General features: G+C 39.2%; 1 protein-coding gene across 2 annotated transcripts in view; it reads left to right on the top strand.

Annotated features, from left to right (window-relative positions):
* The window catches only part of LOC126187834 (lysophospholipase-like protein 1), a 66,947-nt gene that overhangs the window by 17,631 nt on the left and 22,705 nt on the right, over nucleotides 1–26,611 (top strand). Inside the window, exon 2 of one of the 2 annotated variants that reach the window (XM_049929137.1) lies at nucleotides 8,852–8,976. The exons of the other annotated variant lie outside the window; for it this stretch is intronic. Coding sequence (XP_049785094.1) covers nucleotides 8,852–8,976 — 125 coding nt within the window. The remainder of the gene's footprint in view (nucleotides 1–8,851; nucleotides 8,977–26,611) is intronic. 2 annotated transcript variants of the gene reach the window in all.

The raw sequence follows: 26,611 nt of genomic DNA, 5'->3' as shown, positions 1-26,611 counted from the left end.
ATTCTAGCACCTTCTGAGGAACAAGATAAAATGATTCTTAGAATAGGACATGCCAAACTGAGTCTTTGTGAGTGTTTTGTCACATGGTCTTTCCACTTTAAGTCTTGGTTAACATACACACACCAAAAAAAGTTTTGCATCAACTTGATTCCAAGAGTTCCAGAACCTGTACAGAAAATTGGAATAGAGGTCAACATAAACATCATTTCCGCCCTTTTTATTGCTTATGAAAATGACACATTGCGTGTTATACCACCATACAGCGAGACCTTCAGAGGTGGTGGTCCAGATTGCTGTACACACCAGTACCTCTAATACCCAGTAGCTCGTCCTCTTGCATTGATGCATGTTTGTATTTGTTGTGGCATACTAGCCACAAGTTCATCAAGGCACTGTTGTTCCAGACTGTCCCACTCCTCAACAGCAATTTGGCGTACATCCTGCAGAGTGGTTGGTGGGTCATGTTGTCCAGAAACAGCCCTTTTCAAACTATCCCAGGCATGTTCAATAGGTTTCATGTCAGGAGAACATGCTGGCCACTCTAATCGAGTGATGTCATTATCCTGAAGGAAGTCATTCACAATATGTGCACGATGGGGCAGTGAATTGTCATCCATGAAGATGAATGCCTCACCAATATGCTGCCAATATGGTTGCACTATCGGTTGGAGCATGGAATTCACATACCACGCAGCCTTTACAGTGCCTTCCATGACCACCAGTGGCGTACGTCGGCCCCACATGATGCCATCCCAAAACAGCAGGGAACCTCCACCTTGCTGCATTCGCTGTGTCTAAGGCATTCAGCCTGACCAGGTTGCCTCCAGACATGTGTCCGATGATTGTCTGGTTGAAGGCATATGGGACACTCATTGGTGAAGAGAATGTGATTCCAATTCTGAGCGGTCCATTCAGCATGTTGTTGGCCGCATCTGTACTGTGCTGCATGGTGTCGTAGTTGCAAAGATGGACCTCGCCGTAGAAGTCAGGAATGAAGTTGTGCATCATGCAGCCTACTGCGCACAGTTTGAGTAGTAAAATGAAGTCCTGTGGCTGCACAGAAAGCATTATTCAACATGGTGGCATTGCTGTCAGGGTTCCTCCAAGCTGTAATCTGTAGGTAGCAGTCATCCACTGCAGTAGTAGCCCTTGGGTGGCCTGAGCGAGGCATGTCGTCAACAGTTCCTGTCTCTCTATAACTCTGAGACGCCTGGACACTTCCCTTGTTGAGAGCCCTTCCTTGCACAACAAAGTAACAATGCAGACGTGATCAAACTGCGGTATTGACTGTCTAGGCATGGTTGAACTACAGACAACACGAGGCATGTACCTCCTTCCTGGTGGAATGACTGGAACTGATCGGCTGTCAGACCCCCTCCGTCTAATAGGTGCTGCTCATGCATGAATGTTTACATCTTTGGGTGGGTTTAGTGACATCTCTGAACAGTCAGAGGGACTGTGTCTGTGATACAATATCCACAGTCAGTGTCTATCTTCAGGAGTTCTGGGAACTGGGGTGATGGAAAACTTTTTTAATGTGTGTATATTTCTAATAGTTTTGCTCAGTGTGCTGTTTCTAAGTCATTGCGATTCAGTACCAGTTGGAGACCTTTGTTTTGATTCATTTTTCCAAATTGAATATAGTTTATTTTCTTCATACTAAGGGTCAGACTGAGGCATTAAACAATGAATGAATGCACTTCAGGACACAATCAGTTGTTTTAAAAGTCGGCTCCTTAACTTTGCCCACTATTACACTACTATCATCTGCAGACATCATGATCAAACCTGCAGTGTCTGTATGTTATTTATATAAATAATGGAAGTTATGGGGGCTACCACACTACTTAGTAGTACATCTATTTTGACTAGCATTTAGACAATCCTCCACTAGAATGTCCACAAAGCACCAAAGTCACTATAGGCAAGAATAATCTAGGTATAATTGAGAACAGCAGTTTGATTGGTGAAAGGTAAACAACTATGTTTTGATTGCATGGTACAAAATTTCTTCGTAGTTGACATGTGTGCCCATGTTGCCATGGCGATACTATGAGATAGGTGTAAGATACACCCATTGCTGCACTACCCTCTCAGGGAGATTGCTGTCCATAGCTGCTTCAGTGGCTATGACTGATTGTTGTAGCTGTTTCTGCCCTATAACAAACCTCCTCCCCTGCTACTGCAAACCCTACGTGAAAAGCAAGGAAAGTAGTCCATTGGCTAGCATGCAACACTCACATTAGCAGGATGGCAGTTCAAACTCACCAGCCAGTCTGGTATAAGTTTTGTGTGGTCTTTCTAAATAACTTGTGTCAGAACCAGTATGGTTCGTCTGGAAAGGACACCATCTCCCAGTTCTGAGCTTGTGTTCTGTTGCTACTGACTTTCTTGATGGGACGTTAAACTCTACTCTTTCTTCCTTAGTAAATGAAAGCAAAGTCTAAATTTTGGACAGCCCTTACACATTTCCTCTCACCTTTTTATTGGATTTCCTTTTCCTCAAATATTATGTCAGTTTCAACATCAGTTTGTGATGAAGGCAGTTAAACCTCTATATGGATGATGGCACTGGCTTTGTTCCAATACTGAGAGGAAGAATTTGGTTGTTTGTAGCAACCCATGTTACCTGCCTTCCTGCTCATAATGATAATCTCTGTCACCCCAGTGCATGATGCTGTATTCTTTTTAATTTACTTTTTTCAATCACCACAGAAAAGGTCAGTTTCATCTCACGTCTTCCTCTTTAGATTTTACTTTCCTAAAGTTAAACTTGTAAAATTCCCTGGTCAAATTTATAGAATATTTGTCTCATTCATTCTCATCTTGAAGATACCTTTCTGGATATCTGATTGGGGAATGAGTTTTCCCCTGAGCATTTTTATTTATTTATTTATTTTTACAATGGAAGTAGCCATTAAATTACATATCCAATAGACAAAATTTACTGCAACAGTTACACTTTTTGGTGCAGAGCTTCGCAATTTTTATGCCTTTCTTTATCTTCTACATCACGTCTCATTATAGCCATTTCATATTCCAGACTGTCTTTTGTTGTTGAAACTGAAACATTTGCATGTATAATGTTCCATAGTTTTATTAGAGTCATATCAGTGATATAGTTTAATATTTTCCATTTTTCAGAAGTTAGATAGTTGTTTATCAGTAATAATTACATGTATTAGAACACTTTGATAGTACTTGACACAATTCAGTTACACATCTCAAGAGACAATGTTCTTATTGTAAGGTTGTTGAGCATAAAATTGATAACAGTTTACAATTTCTCAATTTGAACGTTAAAAAGCAGGGCAGTAAGTATGTATTTAATTTTTATAGGAAACCAAAAATGGCTGATGCTTTAATTCTGAATGAGTAATGCCATTAAAGGGTTTATTAAAAGGCTGCTTTTTGGAGCTTAGTACATAGGGTGGGCAATGAAAACTCAGTAAGCAGAATAGAGAGACAGAATTAAACATTATCAAGGCTTTATCAGTTAACAGATGTCAAGGAACAAACTGAAGAAAAAATGAAGGAGATCACTATGCCATGTTATAGAACATACTCACTAAAGAGAGCCTGATGGCATCAAAGTAGCATTCCACACAAAAAAGTTTAATGACATGTGGCCTGTAACATGATATTGGTAACAATATGAGCAAATTTGAAAGGTTGGGAGTATACAAAATACAGTGCACATCCTGTGATGCAAACTACACTCCTGGAAATGGAAAAAAGAACACATTGACACCGGTGTGTCAGACCCACCATACTTGCTCCGGACACTGTGAGAGGGCTGCACAAGCAATGATCACACGCACGGCACAGCGGACACACCAGGAACCGCGGTGTTGGCCGTCGAATGGCGCTAGCTGCGCAGCATTTGTGCACCGCCGCCATCAGTGTCAGCCAGTTTGCCGTGGCATACGGAGCTCCATCGCAGTCTTTAACACTGGCAGCATGCCGCGACAGCGTGGACGTGAACCGTATGTGCAGTTGACGGACTTTGAGCGAGGGCGTATAGTGGGCATGCGGGAGGCCGGGTGGACGTACCGCCGAATTGCTAAACACGTGGGGCGTGAGGTCTCCACAGTACATCGATGTTGTCGCCAGTGGTCGGCGGAAGGTGCACGTGCCCGTCGACCTGGGACCGGACCGCAGCGACGCACGGATGCACGCCAAGACCGTAGGATCCTACGCAGTGCCGTAGGGGACAGCACCGCCACTTCCCAGCAAATTAGGGACACTGTTGCTCCTGGGGTATCGGCGAGGACCATTCGCAACCGTCTCCATGAAGCTGGGCTACGGTCCCGCACACCGTTAGGCCGTCTTCCGCTCACGCCCCAACATCGTGCAGCCCGCCTCCAGTGGTGTCGCGACAGGCGTGAATGGAGGGACGAATGGAGACGTGTCGTCTTCAGCGATGAGAGTCGCTTCTGCCTTGGTGCCAATGATGGTCGTATGCGTGTTTGGCACCGTGCAGGTGAGCGCCACAATCAGGACTGCATACGACCGAGGCACACAGGGCCAACACCCGGCATCATGGTGTGGGGAGCGATCTCCTACACTGGCCGTACACCACTGGTGATCGTCGAGGGGACACTGAATAGTGCACGGTACATCCAAACCGTCATCGAACCCATCGTTCTACCATTCCTAGACCGGCAAGGGAACTTGCTGTTCCAACAGGACAATGCACGTCCGCATGTATCCCGTGCCACCCAACGTGCTCTAGAAGGTGTAAGTCAACTACCCTGGCCAGCAAGATCTCCGGATCTGTCCCCCATTGAGCATGTTTGGGACTGGATGAAGCGTCGTCTCACGCGGTCTGTACGTCGAGCACGAACGCTGGTCCAACTGAGGCGCCAGGTGGAAATGGCATGGCAAGCCGTTCCACAGGACTACATCCAGCATCTCTACGATCGTCTCCATGGGAGAATAGCAGCCTGCATTGCTGCGAAAGGTGGATATACACTGTACTAGTGCCGACATTGTGCATGCTCTGTTGCCTGTGTCTATGTGCCTGTGGTTCTGTCAGTGTGATCATGTGATGTATCTGACCCCAGGAATGTGTCAATAAAGTTTCCCCTTCCTGGGACAATGAATTCACGGTGTTCTTATTTCAATTTCCAGGAGTGTATATTGGACAACTTTTTTTTAGATTCAAAGAAGACAAAGATGATTTGAGACTGAGGAACTATGACAAGCCAGCAGTAGCTGATCATGTGTATGAAACAAGCGACCCCTTAAACGCTATAGAAGATGACCCGAAAATTTTGCACGTGGAAAGAAAGGTTGAAAACTTGACTTGTTGGAAGAATTAGAAACAGTGATTCACAAGAAGAAATTCAACAATGTTAGAAATTCAACAATGTTCTTAATGTGCAATTGAATGACAACAGAATGAAATTCCTAACAGATTTTTGAATTTATGTCAATACAGATGAATGGTTATAAATATTTAGTTTTCCATGGAAATAATGGCTAGAGGTTGGCCTGATAGATACCCAGTACATTGTACTCAATGGTGTGTGTTTGTCAGATACAAGGGTATTGTTGGAAGTGCTCCAGGGAAGTATGATGGGGCCACTATTGTTCTCTGTATATATAAAGTTACTGATAGACAGAGTGAGCAGAAATCAGTGGCTGTGGACTGGTGATATTGTTGTGTATGGGAAGGTGTCATCATTGAGTGACTGTGGGAGGATACAAGATGACTTAGAGAAAATTTCCAGTTGTTGAGATGAATGGCAGCGAGTTCTAAATGTAGAAAAACGCAAGATAATGCAGATGAATAGGAAAAACAATCCTGTAATGTTTAAATGCAGCCTTAGTAGTGTGCTGTTGATTAAAATATCTAGACAAAACATTGCAAAGTGATAGGGCATGGAGTGAGCATGTGAGGACTGTAGTGGGAAAGGTGAGTGGGCAACTTTGATTTATTGGGAGAGTTTTAGGGAAGAGTGGTTCATCTGTAGAGGAGACCACACGTAGAACACTAGTACAATCCATTATAGAGTACTGCTGAAGTGTTTGGCATCCCTACCAGGTTGGATTGAAGGAAGACATTGAAGCAATTCAAAGGCAGACTACCAGATTTGTTACTGCTAGTTTTGATCAGCACACAAGTATTACAGAGAAGATACGGAAACTCAAATGAGGAGGTGATGTTCTTTTGAAGGAAAGCTACAGAGAAAGTTTAGAGAACTGGCATTTGAAGCTGACTGCAGAATTATTCTGCTGTTGCCAATGTATGTTTCGTACAAGGACCATGAAGATAAGGAAAAAAATTAGGGCTCGTATGGAGGCATATAGACAAGCATTTTTTTCTTGCCCTATTTGTGAGCGGAAAGGGAAGGTAAATGACTAGTAGTGGTACAATGTACCCACTGCCACACACTTTATAATTTCTTGTGGAGTATGAATGTAGGTGTAGAAAAAACTTCTTTGAAAATATAAGCATAAGCTGTGTGTACTCATGGTACCTCAGGCGTAGCAGCTCAGACAGCCGCAGAAGTGTCAAGTAGACACGCATGGTAGCCACAAATGAAGATGTGGCCTGCTGTGGGGTTGCATGTGAAGTGGACAATTTTATGTAAGATGAGGACCTGTTTTCTGTTATGTTTTTCATTTTATTTTATTTAATGAATGCTACAAACTGAATGTTAACAACCTGGTGGTGCGAGCATCATCTCTTGAAATGCATAGTTGAATTGTGTAAAGTAACCTGAAAGTGGTTGAATGCAAATAAATAAAGTACTAGGCCCATAATTATTGTTGCTTTGTGGAATACTTCCTAGGTCTGTGAAGTGCTTATCTGGATGGATAAGTAGAGAATGTTGAACATGTGCAAACAGTGGGTATTATCCTTGGTTCCTCTGAAAATGCTTTCTGCACCATCCGATGTATTGTAAATTAAAAAAAAAACACACACACACAACACTGATGACCTTCCTCTGTCTTTTGATGAGAAACTAATGCTAACCCTACTAATGCATGACCTGATTCCATCCAGTACATCTCTCCTATTGTCCTGACTTCACAGAATGTTTCCTACATAACTTGTTCGATTAGCACTGATGAAATATTCAGTTTGTCATGGAGACAGGTATGTTCACTCTCCAACACAACAGCCATCTTTAATCCATTTGCTCATGGGTGTATTTTACAATGTTCTGTTGTCATATTGTCTGGAAATAATTTTGATTCAGCGCAGCGGGTATTTAAGTTGCGTTTGCACATTGTGTATGCTTGTTTCATTGTAGATTTTCCTGGATCCAAATTCAAGCAATTTTGCAACTCAGATGTTTCAGTTGTTTTGTTTATGAGCTCTGCAGTTCTGTGTTGCATTTTCCATTCAGGGAAAATCAGGATTTTTGAAATTACCCCTCCAATTATATTTTTCATAAGAGTATGTCGCTCCAAGTGACCTACGAACACAGACAGAAGTTTTGACAAATCTAGAAATCTGAGTGAAAAGTAGAGTTGCCTTTAATCGTGTGGTTTGTTTGAAGGAAGGAAGGAAGATTAGTGTTCAACTTCCTTTCAATATTCAGGTCAATAGAGACAAGAACAAGCTCAGATGGATGAGGAAATCAGCCATGCCTTTTCAACTAATCATTGTGGAATTCATCTTATTAGGAAAAGGATAGATTGCTACTCACCATAAGATGACATGTTGAGTTACAGACAGGCATTATGAAAAGACTGTTGCACATTTAGCTTTTGGCTAAAGCCTTCTTCAGGAAAGCAAACACACATGCATTCGCACATGCAAGCACGTCTCCCGCACACATGACTGCCATCTGTGGCAGTTCACATAGGAAAGCTGCTTGATATGGCAGTCATGTGAGCATGAGATGTGCCTGCTTGTGTGAATGTGTGTGTGTGTTTTTTTTCTGAAAAGGCCTTGACTGAAAAGTGAATATGTAACAGTCTTTTCATTTTGCCTGTGTGCAAGTCAACATGTCGTCTTTATGGCGAGTAGCAATCTATACTTCTCGTAATGTTGTTGATATTCCAACCTGGAGTTTCTATTGTTTTATTTTGGAATTTATCCTAAGTGACTTGTGGAATTCATAGAGTCTGTATAGCCAAAAGGGAATTTAAAACTCTGTACACCAAGTTTATTTGAACATCCCAGTGCTTTACTAGGTGTGGTGCTGTTAGGGGTGGTATGTCCTTGTCTGTTTCTAATCTGATAATTGGCTCATCCAGCAATTTATAGGGGAGCCTATACTTAAACAAGCTAAACTACACCTTTAGTTTTTTGTCATCTTCAAAATCTTGTTAGGTATGAAAATAAAGCTAACTAGGAGAAAAAGTTGTAGAACCAACAAGGGATCAAATACTGAAATTTTAGATGTGTAGTATGATACTTACCAGTGCAGCAACCAAGTGAAACCTGAAATCTGATGGAAAATTAATTACCAGTGTGAATGAAAAACTAGAAAAATAGACTCCATATAATATGCAATAGGCTCCATTAGACACATAGAGAGAAATTTGAAACCTAGAAATGTCTAGCTGAAATGTTCCATATATTTATGAAGTAATTTATGTGACTTGATATTTTTAGTAAGCCACAATATATGCACACATGGTAAAAATTCTCTTGTCATAACATCTTTGTTCTTAGTGTCACCCACACGGAATGGTATTGGAATAATTAGATACGCAATGTAGACATAGAGATAAAAGTTAGATAGATAGAGAGAGATCTGCTATTCAATGAGTGGTCTTCTTTGCTCTTAAATTATTTACATTCTGGCAGAACTTCCCTAACCATTTTAGTAAACTACTTGTTATTTTCACAATTTCATAACTGAAATTACTGTTTTCTTGACATCAGGTGATACCGGCAAAGGTGTTAAAGAATGGGTCAACTTCTTGTTGGGAAACGACTGGAATTTTCCTCATTTGAAAGTTCTTTTTCCCACAGCACCTGTAAGAAAATATACACCTTTAGGAGGAGCAGTAAGTTGAGTATTATAAACTTTACTGACTTTTTTGATAATTTTGCAAAGTGTAAAGTAGTCACAGATTGCAATTATTAACTTTAACTGAGGCACTGAGCTGTTTTTCAGTGACATTAACCAGCCAATAAACTGTGATACATGGAAAACAATAAAGCATACTTCTGTAATATGACATTTAATCAATAATCATTTCTCACTTTGTCTTCATAATGAAGTCTAGATTCTGCTTTGTTTTGGGTACTTGTTCTGACATCAAGACATTATCTTTAAAACATCCATAGAAGAAAAGGCCTTCCACTGTAACTATAATTGAATAGGCTTAAAGGAGACATAATTTCCAACCAATAGCTGATGAGAGAACCAGTAGAAGATAATGCAAATGATTTCTTTGAAATATTCCAATGCATTCAAGGAAATTACCATTTAGGAGCAAAGGTTCTTTCATCTGCCAATTTACAGGAATGCATTGGAAAAAATGAAATTAAAGGAATTAAGCAGAAATGTCACTCATGGTCCCAGAAGGGAGATATGGCAGGGCAGGACAAGAGAAGAATTTAAATAGTGAATATTGAAGTACTGTACAAGCAATGTTGTTTTAGAAACCTGTTATTTCATATGGCTCACTGTAAAGGAGCAGTTTATTTTATTTAGACCTAAGAACACTTTGAAATTTGCCAGTGGCCTTCCCCCGTTGGATACATCGGTTTTTTAACCCAGTCATTACAGTTAAGCAGAGCGGGGCATGGTTAGTATTTGGATAGGTGACCACCTGTGAATGCCAGGCTCTGGGTCAAGCAAGATGCTGAAGTGGCATCCAGTTAAATGACTGTCACCAGGCCATTACTGTTTTCACCAGGCAATTAATACCACTACTACTACTACTTTGAAATTTAATTTGACCTGTATTTATGTACTTTCTGTCCAAATTGTGGAACAAAATAGCATACTAAATTTAAATTTAACTGAGCTTTCTGTCTGCCTAGACTGTGTTAAACCTGAGCATCAGATGTAAATCAGTGAAAGTGTGAATCCATGCCAGTCAGATTTCATCTGGTAATTGACTTACTGGGAACATCATGACCTCTGGACCATAAGAGAACTGTCCTCAGCTAATTTTATCATTGGGGAAATCTCATATATTGGTAACATTAGTGTCACAGAGTCCACTTACTTTGGATACTTTCACTCTATTATGAGTTATAGGATTATCTCCTGGGGCAGTTCACCCACAAAGAAAATTTTATTTCTGCAGAAAAAGGCTGTTGAAATTAAATGCAGAGTCATGTGTTCAGAAAACCACCTGTCGCAATCATTTTAAGGAAGCTTGGATTCTTACAACTACTTCCCAATGTAGAAGGTGTTCAGACTTCAAGGACTTGTAGAGGGGAGTGAGCAGATAATATTTTGTATTGGAACCCATGTCCTGAAATGTATTGTTTTCATGCTACAATGATTTGAAAAGATGCTGGTAACACAGCCACTTTTACAATTAATTGATTAGGTGTGAGCCAACACATCACTTGTTTTACAATTCCTCTCATTAACATACAAAGAAATTGCTTATGTACTCATTGATAGATTCTCTTGAACATGATGCAGTGTGGCCTTGTTCAGTTTGGGTGTGAGGTGTGTCCTCGGTGTACCACAGTTACGCCTCCTGATGGTGAAGGTACCTGCAGTAGCCACCAGAAAGATCGCGGGAGGCACTCATCGGCATGGCGCGTCACGGACAGTAGTTGTCGCAAGTAAAGTCCCGCCCACCAGAGGGCATGCGAGAATTCAGCTGCGCCCTCTGCCGGCGGAACAACAACAACTCAGGCAGCATGGGCTGTGCCCAGTCAGTTTTACATCGGGCATGCCTAGCGGACAGTTCCCGATCTACACTATGTGAAGTGCGACTGACAACGTGAATCGTGTTAATACAGTACCATTTCTCAAAGCTGCTGCATAATTGTGATGAAAAGTGTATGTGATGGAGTCGGATGTTGTGGAGAACAACCGCGATAAAGGCAACAAACAGTTGTTCCATTACTGTGAACTTCGCTATTCGGAAGCATCAAGTCAGTGTATTCTACAAATCTGTACTCAGCCATGTTGCTCTAATGCTCACAGACACATGAATGACACTCAGACCAGGTCAGTGAGGTAGGATAGGTGTCAAATGACGTCAGCCAATCCAATGTAACCACCACCCACCATGAATACCCTGTTGGATATCTACCTAGCTGATATGTTTTCAAATGGCTGTAGCACAGAAATGGTACATTTCCAGACATGGGTTGCTATTCAAAATATTATGTACTCACTCCCACCTGCAAATCCCAGAAGTTTGTAATGGAAATTTCTGAACACACCATATTTATTCCATTATGAGCTTCATGGTTGTCAATCCTGTGCACTAAGAAACCAATGAAATGATCCCAATGCAAGAAGGAAGGCTGTAATCTATTGTGAATTAAAAATCTAACCCTGGCACAGAAAGGTGTACAGTATTGCAGTATTAAAAAATATATTTCACTGCCAAATAATATCAAAGTTTTACACAGTAACAGCACATCACTTTACAAATAAAATAAAGATGTTTTTACTCAATAAAATGTTTCATTCATTAGATGAATTTTTAACACATATGCATAAACTGTTTTATTTGCATATCTTGAGTGTTTGTTTGTTATGTATTGGTGTACAACATTTTCTAATCCTTATACTATGCCTACTTTCATGTTTTTGTTTCATTTTGTTTCTGTTTTGGCTCTAGTCTTATGTTTTTATTTTCCCTGCAACTGTTGTAAATTAACTCTACTTTCCTTGGTAGACCTTGTTACATGTGGGATGTAGTTTATATTTACATATTTTTTGATTCTGTCCACATCCTAGCATCTCACAGGGATAAAAGACTCAATGGAATGTATATAGAAATTACGAAAAAGGAAAATAAATACTGATGTTCCCAAGTGTGTAAGTTAATTTGGAGAATACCAATATAAAAGAAGCTAGATTCATTACCAAAACAAAAAAATACTGGATTACTCACCAAGTATTGAGGAACCTACTAGATTTAAATTAATTTAGCAATACTTCTGTTAGTCAGTAAACAACAATAACACTGTATAGCAGTAAGAGCATAAGAACCAAACTCACAGAAACCCCAAAAGTGGAAAGAACCAGAAAATGGCAATTACACAAATTTTGTCTCTGTTCTGTCAGCGCATTTATACACAGCTACTCACGCGTCAAAGCATTATACACTGAAGCAGCAAAGAAACTGGTATATGCATGGGTATTCAAATACAGAGATATGTAAACAGACAGAATACGGTGCTGCGGTGGGCAGCACCTGTATAAGGCAACAAGTGTATGGCGCAGTTGTTATTTACTGCTGCTACAATGGCAGGCTATCAAGATTTAAGTGAAACTGAACGTGGTGTTACAGTCAGTGCAGGAGTGATGGAACACAACATCTCCAAGGTAGCAGTGAAGTGCAGATTTTCTCATACTACGACCATTTCGTGAGTGTACCGTGAATATCAGGAATCTGGTAAAACATCAAATCTCCGACATCGCTGCAGCCGGAAAAAGATCCTGCAAGAACGAGACCAACAATTATTGAAGAGAATTGTTCAACGTGACAGAAGAGCAGCCCTTCCTCATTGCCGCAGATATCAAAGCTAGGTCTTCAACAAGTGTCAGTATGGAAACCATTCAACAATACATCATCGATATAGGCTTTCAGAGCAGAAGGCCCATTCTTGTACCCACGATGACTGCATGATACAAAGCTTTATGCCAGGCCTGGGCCTGTCAATACAGACATTGGACTGTTGATGACTGGAAACATGTTTCCTGGTCAGACAAGTCTCATTTCAAATTGCATTGAGCGGATGGATGTGTATGGAGACAATCTCATGCATCCATGGATCCTGCATGTCAGCAGGGGGCTGTTCAAGCTGGTGGAGACTCTGTAATGGTTTGGGGCATGTGTAGTTGGAGTGATATGGGAGCCCTGATACGTCTAGATACGACTCTGACAGATGACATGTATGTAGGCATCCTTTCTCATCACCTGCATCCATTAATGCCCATTGAGCATTTCAACAGACTTGGGCAATTCCAGCAGGACAATGCAACACCCCAAACATCCAGAAGAGCTACAGAATGGCTCCAGGAACACTCTTCTGCGTTTAAGCACTTCTGCTGGCCACCAAATTCCCAGACATGAACGATTTGAGCATATCTGGAATGCCTTGCAATGTGCTTTCCAGAAGAGATCTCAACCTTCTCATACTCTTATGGGTTTATGGTTAGCCCTGCAGGATTCACAGTGTCACTTCCCTCCAGTACTACTTCAGACAGAGTCCATGCCATGTCGTGTTGCAGCTATTCTGCATGCTCGCGTGAGCCCTACATGATATTAGGCAGGTGTACCAGTTTCTTTGTCATCTCAGTGATAACTAAGCTTGACTTGTTGGTGGAATGATCTGTAGCAATGTTTCACACAAATATATTGAACTCCATTTAACCAAACCAGTATAAACCAGCTTAGGAGCAATGCAGTTGAAAAGAATATAAATTTAGTGCTTTTGAATGGACACTTACTACCATCGGCATTATAAAAAAGATAGAGTTTAATCTTTTGCTTCATTAATAACACATTGTTCTGTCTGTAGAAATGTATACACATATCTTCAAATTCTGAATTGCAATACCTGTAATTAAAGTTTACTCATAGATTGTGCAGGCACAACATGATGGACTTCATTTCTTCTGCAGTTTGGTCATGTTCTGAAAATCTGTAGATATTGAACTGTTTCCAACTTTCTACTAATGACTACAAGTATTCCTTCTGATGACTAGTATTTTTCATCTTATGACACAATTAGTTAATATAAAAGAACTTTGCTTATACAGTTTGAGTGGATACATCCATGTTGACATTATAAGAACGAGATCTGACATTTGAATGAAAATGAATGGTTTGGTAGATAATTCATCATCTTGTGTTCACTGTGATGTCATCCACACTGTCATGGTGTGCTCTTACTCAATGGTATACCCCAATTCTCCAAGCTGTCGCTACAAAACTTGGAACAAATGCAGCACCATTCAGGTACTACAACTCGTGGTAAACTGCAATAGCTGCCCCGCCTTGAACGTGCATGGTGTCCATCCATATCAGTTTACATACAAAAACAATGACAAAACCTTCAAACAGTATTTAGTTCTAAAGTATTTAGCTGATAAATGATTTCACCTACCTTCATCTACATCTACACTCCACAAGTCATCTTACAGTGTGTGACAGAGGATACTTTGTGTACCAATGTCACTTCCTCTTTTCCCTGTTCAAGTTTCATATGTTTTGCAGGAAGAATGGGTGCTGGTAATGCTCTATGTAGACCCAAATCTCTTTAATTTTATTTTCGTGGTCTTTTCGCAAGATATATGTAGGAGGAAGTAATATATTGGTTGACTCTTCAAGGAACATACACTCTCGGAACTTTACTAGTAGGTCATACCATAATGCAGAATCCCTCTCTTGCAGCATTTGCCACTGGAGTTAGCTGAACATCTCTGTGACACTTTCACTTTTACTAAATGATCCTGTAACAAAACATGCTGTTCTTCATTTGGTTTTCTCTGTTTACTCTATCAGCCCTATTTGATATGGATCCCATAGCAATGAGCATTATTCAAGTATTGGTCGAATGAGAGTTTTATAATCTACTTTCTTTGTTGGTGGACTACATTTCCTGAGGTTTCTTCCAAAGAATCTCAATATGGCATTTGGCTTACTCATGATTTCATTCCACTTCAAATCACTCTGTAGAAATACTCTTAGATATTTTATGGAGGTAACTGCCTCCAGTGATTGTTCTGCTGCTATTTTGTAGCCATACAATCAAGTGCATTTCTGTCTTATGTATTCACCATACTTGTCAATTGTCACTCCCTGCACCAAGTGTTATTCCTCTGCAGGTCTTCCTGCATTTCACTACAATTTTCTAGCATCACAACTTCTCTATGTACAAACAGCATCATCCATGAGAAGCCTCATGGAACTTCCGACATTATCTACTACATCTTTTATATATATTGTGAAATGTAAGTGTCCTGCAACATCCACCAGGGCACACCCAAAATTACTTTTAAGTCTGGAGCCTTCTCTCCATTCGGAATGACTTGGTGTGTTCTGTTTAGTAGAAATTCTTCAATCCAATCAGATAGTTGGCCTGAATGTTTTGTACACTTGTTTTTTGTTTATTAGGTGGCAGACTGGAACTGTATCAAATGCCTTATGGAAGTCAAAGAACACGGAATCTGCCTGGGCGCATGTATTTACTGCTTTCTGGGTCTCAGAGGTGAATAGAGGAAGTTGGGTTTTACACAGTCAATGTTTGTAGAACCCATTTTGATTCCTACAGAGGAGATTTTTGGTCTCCTGAAATGTCATAATACACAGGCATTAAAACAGGGTCCAAAATTCCACAACAGACCAATGTCAGAGATATGGGCATATAGTTCTGTGTGTCTGTTTGACAACCTTTCTTGAAAACAGAAATGAGCTGTGCTTTTCTCCAATCATTAAGAATGCTTCATTACTCTAGAAAGCTACAGTACACTGGTGCTAGAACAGGGGCAAGTCCTTTTGCATATTCTATAGAACTGAACTGGTATGCTGTGAAGTTCAGTGATCTTTCATTTATACTGTCTGCCTCCCCAGTGCAGCGGTAGCGTTACCACCTACCATGCGAGGCGGCCCGTTTTCCATTCCCGGCAGGGGATTGGGTGTTGTGTGTCCTTCATCATAATTTTCATAATCATTGACACACAAGTTGCCGAAGTGGTGTCAACTAAAAAGACGTGCAATCCGGCGGCCGAACCCCAAAGGGGATATCCTGCCCAATAAATGCCAAATGATCATTTCATTTTTCATTTAATTTCATTTACACTTACGAGGGCTATCCACAAAGTACATTACATTTTGGAATTAAAAATAAATAAAGTATTGGAAATTTTTTTAATTATATACAGATGAAAGCCACACTTAAATACTACTTTTCTACATAGTTGCCATTTAAATTAAGGCACTTATCGTAGCGATGGATGAGCTTGGAAATTCCTTCATCGTAAAATTCGGCCACCTGCACCTTCAACCACGGGGTTACCTCTTCTTTTGGGACAGAAAAGGTGTGATTTTTGTGGATTTCCTGGAAAGAGGCACTACAATAAACTCTCAAAGGTATTGCCAAACTCTGCACAACCTCATAAGAGCAATACAAAACAAGCACAGGGGAAAGTTGGGCTCAAAGATCTTGCTGATTCACGACAACGCCCAGGCCCACACGGCAAATGCCACTCGTGAAGTTCTAGAATCTTTTAAGTGGGAGTTGTTTGCTCGTCCACTGTCCAGTCCCGACCTGGCACCGAGCGACTTCCACTTATTCCCAGCAATGAAGAAGTGGTTGGCTATGCAGTGTTTTGATGACGATGCACAGCTTCAAGAAGAGGTAACCACGTGGTTGAAGGCACAGGTGGCCAAATTTTACGATGAAGGAATTTCCAAGCTTGTCCATCGCTACGATAAGTGCCTTAATTTAAATGGCAACTATGTAGAAAAGTAGTATTTAAGTGTGGCTTTCATCTGTATATAATAAAAAATTTTTCCAATACTTTATTTATTTTTAATTCCGAAACATAATGTACTTTGCGGATAGCCCTCGTATTTCAATATCTGTAATTTTATCACTTATGCGATGATTTAAAGGAGGAACTACAGTGCGATCTTCTTTGTGAAACAGTTTTGTAAAAAGTCATTCAGAATTTTGGCCTCTTCTGTGTCATCCACTTTCCATTTACTGATTTAACATAAGATCAAAATGTCTTAGGATTTTGATAGAGTAGATAGAGTTTTACTTACAAATTCATTGAATGCTTCCTGCATAGCCCTCCTTATGCAAATTTTGGCTTAATTTAGTTCTTGTTTGTCTGTGAGGCTTTGGCTATGTTTGTATTTGCTGTCAAGCAGCCTTTGCTTTCTTAGCAGCTGTCTTGACATGGTTGTCAAACCACTATGGTACTTTGCCATCCCTCACAGTTTTGCTCAGCACATACCTCTGTAAAGCATGTTGTACGATTCTCTTGAACTTTTTCCACCGATGCTGAACATTGTCAGTGCTGGAGATGATATTTTCATGTTGAACTGTCACGCAATCTGAGATCTGTCTCTTGTCGCTCTTGCCAAACAGAAAAATCTTTCTACCTTTCCATGTATTCCTATTTACAGCTGTATTCAGTGCTGCTGTAATGGCCTTATGATCACTGATTCCGTGTTCTGTGCTAACTGAGTTGAAAAGTTTGTGTCTGTTTGTCACCAGCAGGTCTAAAATGTTATCTTCTTGAGCCAGTTCCCTGACTAATTGCTCGTGGTAATTATGAGATAAGCACCTACAAAAATTTCACTTGATTCTCTATTGCGACCACCATTCATTGGCTACGTAGACAATGGGTAACACATCTGTTTACCGAAGTGATATCTTACACCACATAGCCCTCTCTCTTTGACAAATGATGTTGACACAACTATTTAAATCATAAGGAAATAACTGTGAATTAACTTCTGTATCTTTGAACTCAATAGTTTTAAATTACTCTGTTGGCTTTACAGATTTCATTTTTGTCTTAAAATTTTGCGTTCCTTATTTATATATTTATTTATTTATTTCAAATGGATATCACGTGAATGTCTGTTCATTTTATGACTTGGGTATCACTACATCTCATGCAATTCTGTAAAAACAGGTTGAAGTATACAAACAAGAGAATGATTTATGCAGTGGAACTATTGAATGAGGATAGAATGGTACTCCTGATGGATAAGAAAGAAAGGAAAAATGAGAGTGGAAAGGTTGGAACCAAGGAACATAATAAATAAATAAATAAATATCGTGTGACTAGGGCCTCCCGTCGGGTAGATCATTCACTGGGTGCAGGTCTTTTGATTTGATGCCACTTCGGCGACTCGTGCATCGATGGAGATGAAATGATGATGATGATGAGGACAACAGAGCACCCAGTCCCTGAGCGGAGAATATCTCCGACCCAGCCGGGAATCGAACCCAGGCCCTTAGGATTCACATTCTGGCGCACTGACCATTCAGCTACTGAGGGCGGACAGGAACATAATGAAGACAGACCAGTCCTACACCCCCCACCCCCTCCCCAAGGCTCTATCTCCTTGGGGTACTTCACTGGTGTGCCAGAGGACGAAGATCTTTGCCATTCTTATCCTCATGGGCCCCGAAAATTGGTTCTAGCACCCTATGGAGAGTTTAGCAACAAAATAGCAACTTCTGTCATATTCACTGACTGAACTGCAAAAGGAAACTCTGATTAGTCATCTGCATCTCTTACTTGGTCTTAAATTATTTTAAGCAAGAAGGGAGGCAAATAGCTCAGCTACTTGTACTAAGTTAAGACAGCCTCACCTAACAAATGTACATAAACCGAACCATAGAGCTTAAACAAACAATGGAAAATTCAGGATATAATGTAACAATATTATGAAAAGGGTAGTTCTACTCACCATATAGCGGAGATGCTGAGTCGCAGATAGGCACAACAAAAAGACTGTCAGTAAGTGAACTTTCGGCCAATAAGGCCTTTGTCAGAAATAGACAAGATACGCATACACACTCACACAAATGCAACTCACAGGGCAGGACCATGATCTCTGACAGCTGAGGCCACACTATGAGCAGCATGATGGGAGAGACAGTCAGGTGGCAAGGAGGAGGAGGCTGGGGTGGGGATGGGAAGGGATAGCAGGTTAGCGGTGGGAGATGGTAAAGTGTCTCAACCTTCATTAGCCATTGCCCTTACCCATCTAGCCCCTACCCGGTTTCCATTACAGCACTACACAGCCTGCCTCCAAATCAACCAGACAACCAACCAACTTCTCTTGTTTTCCACTACCCCCCCTCCCCCCCCCCCCCCCTCCTCTGCCCACTGTCTAACCTCTCGGCTGTACCTAGCTGCCCCATACTCACTTCACCTTGCCCCTTCATGCTTCCACTAGCAGCACTTTACCGTCTCCCACCCCTACCCTGCTATCCATCCCCCCCCCCAATCTCTCTCCCCCCCCTTCCCCAGTGTCCTCCTTCATGACTTTGTGTGTGTGTGTGTGTGTGTGTGTTTGTGTGTGTGTGTGTGTGTGTGTGTGTGTGTGTCAGTCTTTTTGTTGTGCCTATCTACGGCTCAGCATCTCTGCTGATGGTGAGTAGCAACTACCCTTTTCGTAATATTGTTACAACCATAGAGCGTAGTAGATTCTAAATAGCACAAAATCACTTTGTGCAAAAGCCACAATAATAATTATTATTACTACCACCCAGTAGAAAATTGTACAAACCCTTACCAAGTTTAACCATATTATAAATTAGATATATAAATCCCTTTATAAAACACACTAAGGCATACTTCCAAAATATGCATCCATAATGAGTTTATGGATGTGCACATTCGTTATTATCTTTAGTCTTTTCATTCCTTACAACAGTGCCTCTTTTATGGTCACTACCATTGAACAAAAGGTGTTACATGTAGGAACAACTAGTAACTTTTTAGCTATACATGTTATATTCCATTATTAAATGTAACTATCCTTAGGGACAGCATACAAAACTCAGACACTTGTATCATTATTAACTATATTCTAGTTCAGTATCCTTATTTGACCTTTACAACTCAGGTAGGTTATTCTATTTTGCAACTTATGAGTAAGCCTCAAGAACCTGTAGTGTTCTACAAAATCAAGTGTAGGTCCTCCTTTATTGGTGCACCTATCCTATTCATTACACAACTAATATATAAGGATACAGCATCCTGCTTATCATCATATACCTCTCTTCTCACCTTCTTACTCCTGTGCTTGTGTTAGACTTACTCCCAGTTGATTATGAATCCATGCCTGATTGTCTGGTTTCTTTATTTTCTGTCTCTTAAGTACTCCTCTGCCTTCCACTAAGAGTGACCAAAAAATTTTATTTATTTATGGAATTTCTTTGTTTTATCAAAATTGACACCAACTGTGATGATAGGAACTTAATGATCTTATTTGGATGTAGCCAGGATGTTAGCATGTCATCCAACTTAGTTTAAATTTAGTACTTTTCCACCCTTCCTTTCTTCCATTACTTGATTGATGCTGCTAACATCCTCCATTTACAATAGTGGATTTGTGGTTTAAAAAGTAAATAAATAGGTAAATTACATTTTTCAGTTTTGTAGGTAACACCACTGTTCTACAAGTGTCCCACCTAATTGCCTTATCCAAGTACAAATCACAATTATAAGTTTTCTAAAAATAGATTTAGTTGCCCCCACTATAAGGAAATAACAAAAAAACATTAGAATACTTGTGTGAGAGAGTAATCTTTCTTTTGTAACTGAACTCTGTGCTTTAATTCTGTAGCTGTTTGTTCATCTTAGATGAGATATCGTGCAGAAAATTATGATCCATAACTATGACATAATCAGATTCATAGTAAAGTTAAGATAATGTATGAGAATTGACTGTGTGGCACTCAGATAAATACAATCTCCCAATACAGTTGAAGCAAGGTCACTGCATGGTTGAGGTTCTTCCAAAAATTCTGAACTAAGGTCGCTCTCACTTCCTTATTTGTGCTGAGAGATTGTAAATAACGTCTATTAGAGAATCACAATCTTATGTATCTGTAAGTTAATCTTATTGCAAATCATTGGTGTAATGCAAGTAATCTACATCTACATCTATACTGTACAAACCACTGTGAAGTGCATGGCAGAGGGTATATCCTGTGGTACAAATTATTTCCTTTTCCATTTACATATGGAGCATGGGAATAATGATTGTTTAAATGCCTCCATGCATGGTGTAATTAATCTAATCTTTTCCCCACAATCACCATGGGAACAATTTGTAGCGGGTTGTTGTATAATCCTAGAGTCATCATTTAAAGCCAGTTCTTAAAATTGTTTAAGTAGGATTTCTTGGGATATTTTGCATCTGTCTGCAAGAGTCTGCCAGTTCAGTTTCTTCAGCATCATTGTGACATTCTTCCAAGGGTCAAACAAGTCAGTGACCATTCGTGCTGCCCTTCTGTGTATACAAGGGTGGTTTGATAAGTCTGGTAACTTTCCATCAAAGAACAGAACATTGTTGCTGCAGCTTGACGGTTGGTAAGCTTGATTATTTCAAGGATCATATAAAGAGTTTCAACAATGTACAGCATACAGTTCATTATTCACAGCCGTCTGAATTAGTCTGTACATTGACTTAACTGAAAACAGAGGAAACTGAATTTCTGCTTTTCTTAAGCATTTTCGTTTGAAGGGTTGGACTATCACACAAACTAAAACAGAATTGAATGAAGTTCACATGGATTTTGCACCATCATTCAAGACCATTTACTTTTGGATTAATGAATTTAAATATGATCTGACAAGCGCAAACAACAAAGCATGCTCTGGCCATCCCGTTAAGATTACCACATTGACAAAATCCATAATGTGGTGATGCAAGAGCGTCAAATAAAAATTTGTAAGATTGCTGAGACTGTGGGCACCTCAACTGAGTGAGTGCATAATATCCAGCACAGAGAATTGGCTATGAAGAAACTGTGTATGAGGTAAGTGCAGCAATTGCTCACGGTCAACCAAAAGCGCATCCAGTACAACATTTCAACACAATGTCTGACGATATTTAATTGCAATCCACAGGATTTTTTGTGCCAGTTGTGACTATTGATGAGATGTGGATCCATCATTACACACCAGAATGAAAATAGCAGTCACCACAATGGAAAAGGGGTAGTGAAAGTGCGCCAAAGAAGGCAAAGACCATTCTGTCAGCTGTTAAGGCGATGGGCACTGTTTTTTGGGATTACCATAGAATAGTCCTCATAGATTACTTAGAAAAAGGCAGAACCATAAAAGTACCTATTATGCTTCAGTGTGGGCTCCTTTGAAGCTTGTGTTGGCTGAAAAAAGATCAAGGTTGCCATGGAAAAAAAAATGCCCTTTCACCATTAGAGTGCACCATCCTACACATCAGTGTTGATAATGGCGAAAGTGCATGAATTGGACTTTGAATTGGTTTCTCATCTACCCTATTCACCAGACTCAACCTCCAAGTGAGCTCTTTCTGTTCCCTAACTTGAAACTTTGGCTTGCTGGGAAGAAATTTTCATAAAATGAGGAAATTATAGCTACTGTCAATGAATATTTTTTACAGTTTGATAGAAACTATTCTTCTAGTGAGACTGAAAAGTTGGAGGGTTGCTGGAACAAGTTTGTATCCCTCAGAGGACATTTGGTCAAGAAGTAAGGTGTATTGTTTAAAAAACAAACATTTTTTCTTGCTTCTTTATCAGACTTATCAAACCACCCTCATATGTTCATTATTCTGTGTTAGTCCTATTTGGTACAGGTCCTGTAGACTTAAGCAATATTCTTGGATGGGCCACACAAGTGATTTGTAAGTAATCTGTTTTATAGACAAATTGCATTTCCACAGTATTCTGCCAATAAACCAAAGTCTGCCTTTCATATCCCTACAAAGTATTACACCCAGCTATTTGTATAAGCTGACTCATCCCAGCTGTGAGTCATTGTTATAGGATACTTTTTTTTTCGTTTTGTGAAGTGCATAGGTTTACATTAATGTACATTTAAAGCAAGTTGCCAGTATTTGACCATCTTGAAATCTTGTCTAAATCTGACTGAATATTTTTTCAGCTTCTTTCAGACAGTACTTCATTATAGATAGCTTCATCATCTGCAAAAAATCTGGGGTTGCTATTAATATTGTCCACTGGATATTAATATGTAATATGAATGGCTAGGGTCGCAACACGCTTCCCTGGGCACACCCAAAGTTACTTCTACATTTGTTGATGACTGTCCGTCCAAAACAACTTGCTGCATCGTCCTTACTAAAAAATCCTCAGTCCAGTCACAAATATCACTGGATACTCCATATTATTGTACTTTTTATAAAAGTATTAGATTTTGCACTGAGTTAAATGTTTTTCACAAATTGAGAAATACTGCATTTACCTGACTGCCTTTATTCAAAGCTCTCAGTATGTCATATGAGAAAAGCGAGTTGGGCTTCACATGATTGATGTTTTTGTAATCTATGCTGGTTGGCATGAAGGAGGGCATTCTGTTTGAGATTCCTCTTTGTGTTTAAGCTCAGAACATGTTCTAAGATTCTGCAACAAATTGATGTCAAAGATATTGGATAGTGGTTTTGTGGATCACTTCTACTATGCTTTTTGCAGACAGTTATGCCCTGTTCTTTCTTCTAAAAACTGGGCTCAGTCTTTGTTTGAGAGATCTATGATAGATTACAGTTAAAATAGGGAGTAACTCAACTTCAAATTCAGTATAGAATCTGGTGGATTTCATCAGGCCATAACACTTTGTTCAGTTTTAATGATTTCAGCTGTTTCTCAATGCCACTGACACTAATGTCTATTTCACTCCTCTTCTCAGTGGTGTGAGGATTCAAGAGGGGCAATTCTCCTGGATTTTTCTTTGTAAAGAAACATTTGAAAATGGAGTTAAGCATTTCTGCTTTTGCATTCCTACTCTCAATTTTAGTACCTGTTTCATCTGCAAGTGACTAGATGCTAACTTTGGTGCCATTAACAGCCTTTAAATATGATCAGAATTTCTTTGGATTTTGTGAAAGATCACTTGACAGTATTCTGCTACAGTAGCTATTGAAGCTTATTGGCGAGTATGGGTTTATCACGGTACTTGCAAATGTTTGAAATTTCACTAGTATTGTCACAGTCAGTGAAAGATGATGGACTGATGTGAGTAAAACATTGCAATGTAGAATTTCAAATCAGCAATCAAATCTGGCACACATGATCTCACACAAAGTAAAATTCTGAAGTGAGCTTATATATGTAAATAAATGTATGAACTACATGGTTTTTTTACTTAGGTGAATCTGTGAAAACTTCTACACTGGTGTGCCGAATATGAGTATTGCAACCTCACTTTGTTTCAGACCAAATTCTGAAAACAACAAAGCATATTTTCTGCTTGTAACAGCTAACAGTGCTCTTCAGTGCATAGTAGTTATCAAATAGTCTTTTACTCTTCAATGAGTGATAGTTATGAAATATGCTTTTAATTTATAAGTATTTGATTTTGTAAACATTTCATTTGGCCATACTTTATTGGCATTTTAAAGTTACTGAGAAATAAGATGTTGAAAATACATGAGCTATTGCTGTTTGTTACAAATTATGTTTATTCGCAGTTTGCTAAGAATAAGAATGCCTGCCAGAGAAAAAGTAATTGCTTTGTTGTTACTGAATTATCTGCCAGCGTCTCATTATTCCAGCCAGAGAGATAGAGATAGTGAAAGAAAAATATAATTTAAGGCATTTAGGATAGTAAAACGTGAAAGATCATTATACAGAAACTGAAATATGAAGTATACAGAAACTGAAATATGAAGCAACAGTGACAGTCATTGAATATTTTTAATTTTAAAATATCAGTTTCTTCTTAATTGGTACATAAGATGAGTCTTATTTTTGTTTTAATTTTTCAGCACAAATTTATTCTGAGTTGTGCACTAGGGCACCAGCATGTAGTGTTATGTTTTATATATACTTCATACTTCAGTTTCTATGTAACAGTCCTCCTCCACATATGTGTGTGTGGTTCAGATTAAGATTTGATGTTATCTTCAACTCTGAACCTTTGTGCCTGTAAAATACATTTCTGCATGGACTATGTTGGCACTCTTCTTTCGACTTCTTCACCCCTGCAGTTGGGTCTTGTGTGGAAAATCTCTTAATCTTGACTTTATACAAATGAATAGAAAGTTCTTCTTCTTCTTCTTCTTCTGATAAGAAGTAGATTGCATCTTTTAATACAGTTAGTAACTGTAAATGAAAATTGTATGTACGGTTTGTATGTGTACATTCACTTTGACATTACGTTAACGAGATATGACATTTGGATGGACATGAGTGATTTGACTAGCATTGCCACCCATCCAGTTTTTGGCAGCATTGTCCCGCAATTTTAAGTACTGTTCAGTATCCTAGGTAAAGGGACACAGAACACATGTTAATCCCGCCTTGTGCCAAATTTGAAAATCATGTGAACAGACAGAATGAATTATGTGCGAATTTCCTTTCCCAATCACTATACATGATTCAAAATACTCATTTGCCTGGATTATTGGGTAGTTAAGTTGCCAGTTTGAGCGTTGTAGAATTATAAAGGATCAGCATTTGGAAAAGATGTTTTTTCCTTCCTCTAAGTTCAACTGATCCAAAGAAGAAAATTGAAAGGTACACAGCTTTCAACAAAGAGTGCTTGGAAAACAAAGATTTTCCCACATGGCTGATGCAAAAAAGCAACTTCACATTGAAATGTGTGATTTGCCATGCCATGTTTTTGATAAAATTTGAAGGAAGAAAAGCTGTAATAGATCATCAGAAGACACAAAAACACTTTCTGACAACACTTTCATTGTGAAGAGAATACGTATTTCTGAAGAAAATGCTTTGATGCATGCTGAAATTGGATCTGTTTAGCACAGTGTAAAGCATGGTCGTAGCATCAAGCCATTGGAATGCCAAATGACACTGCATCATTCCTTGTTTCCAGACAGTAATATTGCATCTAAAATTTTGTGTAGAAAAAATAAGGCAATGGCTGTCTCTGAAAATGTTCTTGACCCACACAGTCAAGATGTAGCCATAGGCAAGTGTCATAAAGCTTTTTATTTTCCTGCATCCTCTGATGCTTTAAAACCAAGGAAATATAAAAACTTTTCCTTATGCAGCTCAGTACTGTGGTTTTAACCATGGTATGATTCAGAGATAGCTAAATTTTTGTGAAGACAACAAACAAAGTGACAAAGAAATTTTTCATGCAGTAAAGAAAATTGCATAATGTAATGGATTTTATCTGAACCTTGTTATGCATATAGTGTCCTAGTGATATGTTTTTATCCTACTCAAAATGAAAAGCAATCTATTTTGAGAGGTAATTGCAACTATCTTGTCATAATTAAAGAGATTAAATCTCACTTTGGCACAGAAAGAGATGAATTATGCTGCCACAAAAATGTTTGGTCATTTGCCAAATAGTATTAAAAGTCTGTTAGATAGCCAACCAACACTGAAAAGCAAATTAAAATAATTTCTGAATGACACCTCCTACTCAGTAGGTGAATTCTCAGATATGAAGTAGTAACTGTAAAAAATTTAAAAAAATAAATAAAAAATGAAATAAAAAAAATTAATTATTTATTTTGTGTAAAGAAAACTTATCTTAAAGTGATGTGTTCCACATCATTCCGAAATGTATTCATGATCTATGGGACAAGGATTAATGTATGTATGGGTGTATGTATGTATGTATGTAAAGAATGTTGTAAAACAGGGTCTTATGATGTAGAGGCAATATTTCTCAAAATCTACAGTGAATTTGGTTCCTATGCATCAAATTTTCAGTCACTGAGAGTATTTTCAGAGTTTGTGGAGATAGAGATTAAGGAAATATTACAAGATGTCGTAACAAGATGGTTGTCACTGTTTCCTGCAATTAAC

The sequence above is a fragment of the Schistocerca cancellata genome, chromosome 5, assembly GCF_023864275.1.
Source record: "Schistocerca cancellata isolate TAMUIC-IGC-003103 chromosome 5, iqSchCanc2.1, whole genome shotgun sequence".
NCBI classification, from domain to species: domain Eukaryota; kingdom Metazoa; phylum Arthropoda; class Insecta; order Orthoptera; family Acrididae; genus Schistocerca; species Schistocerca cancellata.
This window is presented reverse-complemented; position numbering and strand designations above follow the sequence as displayed.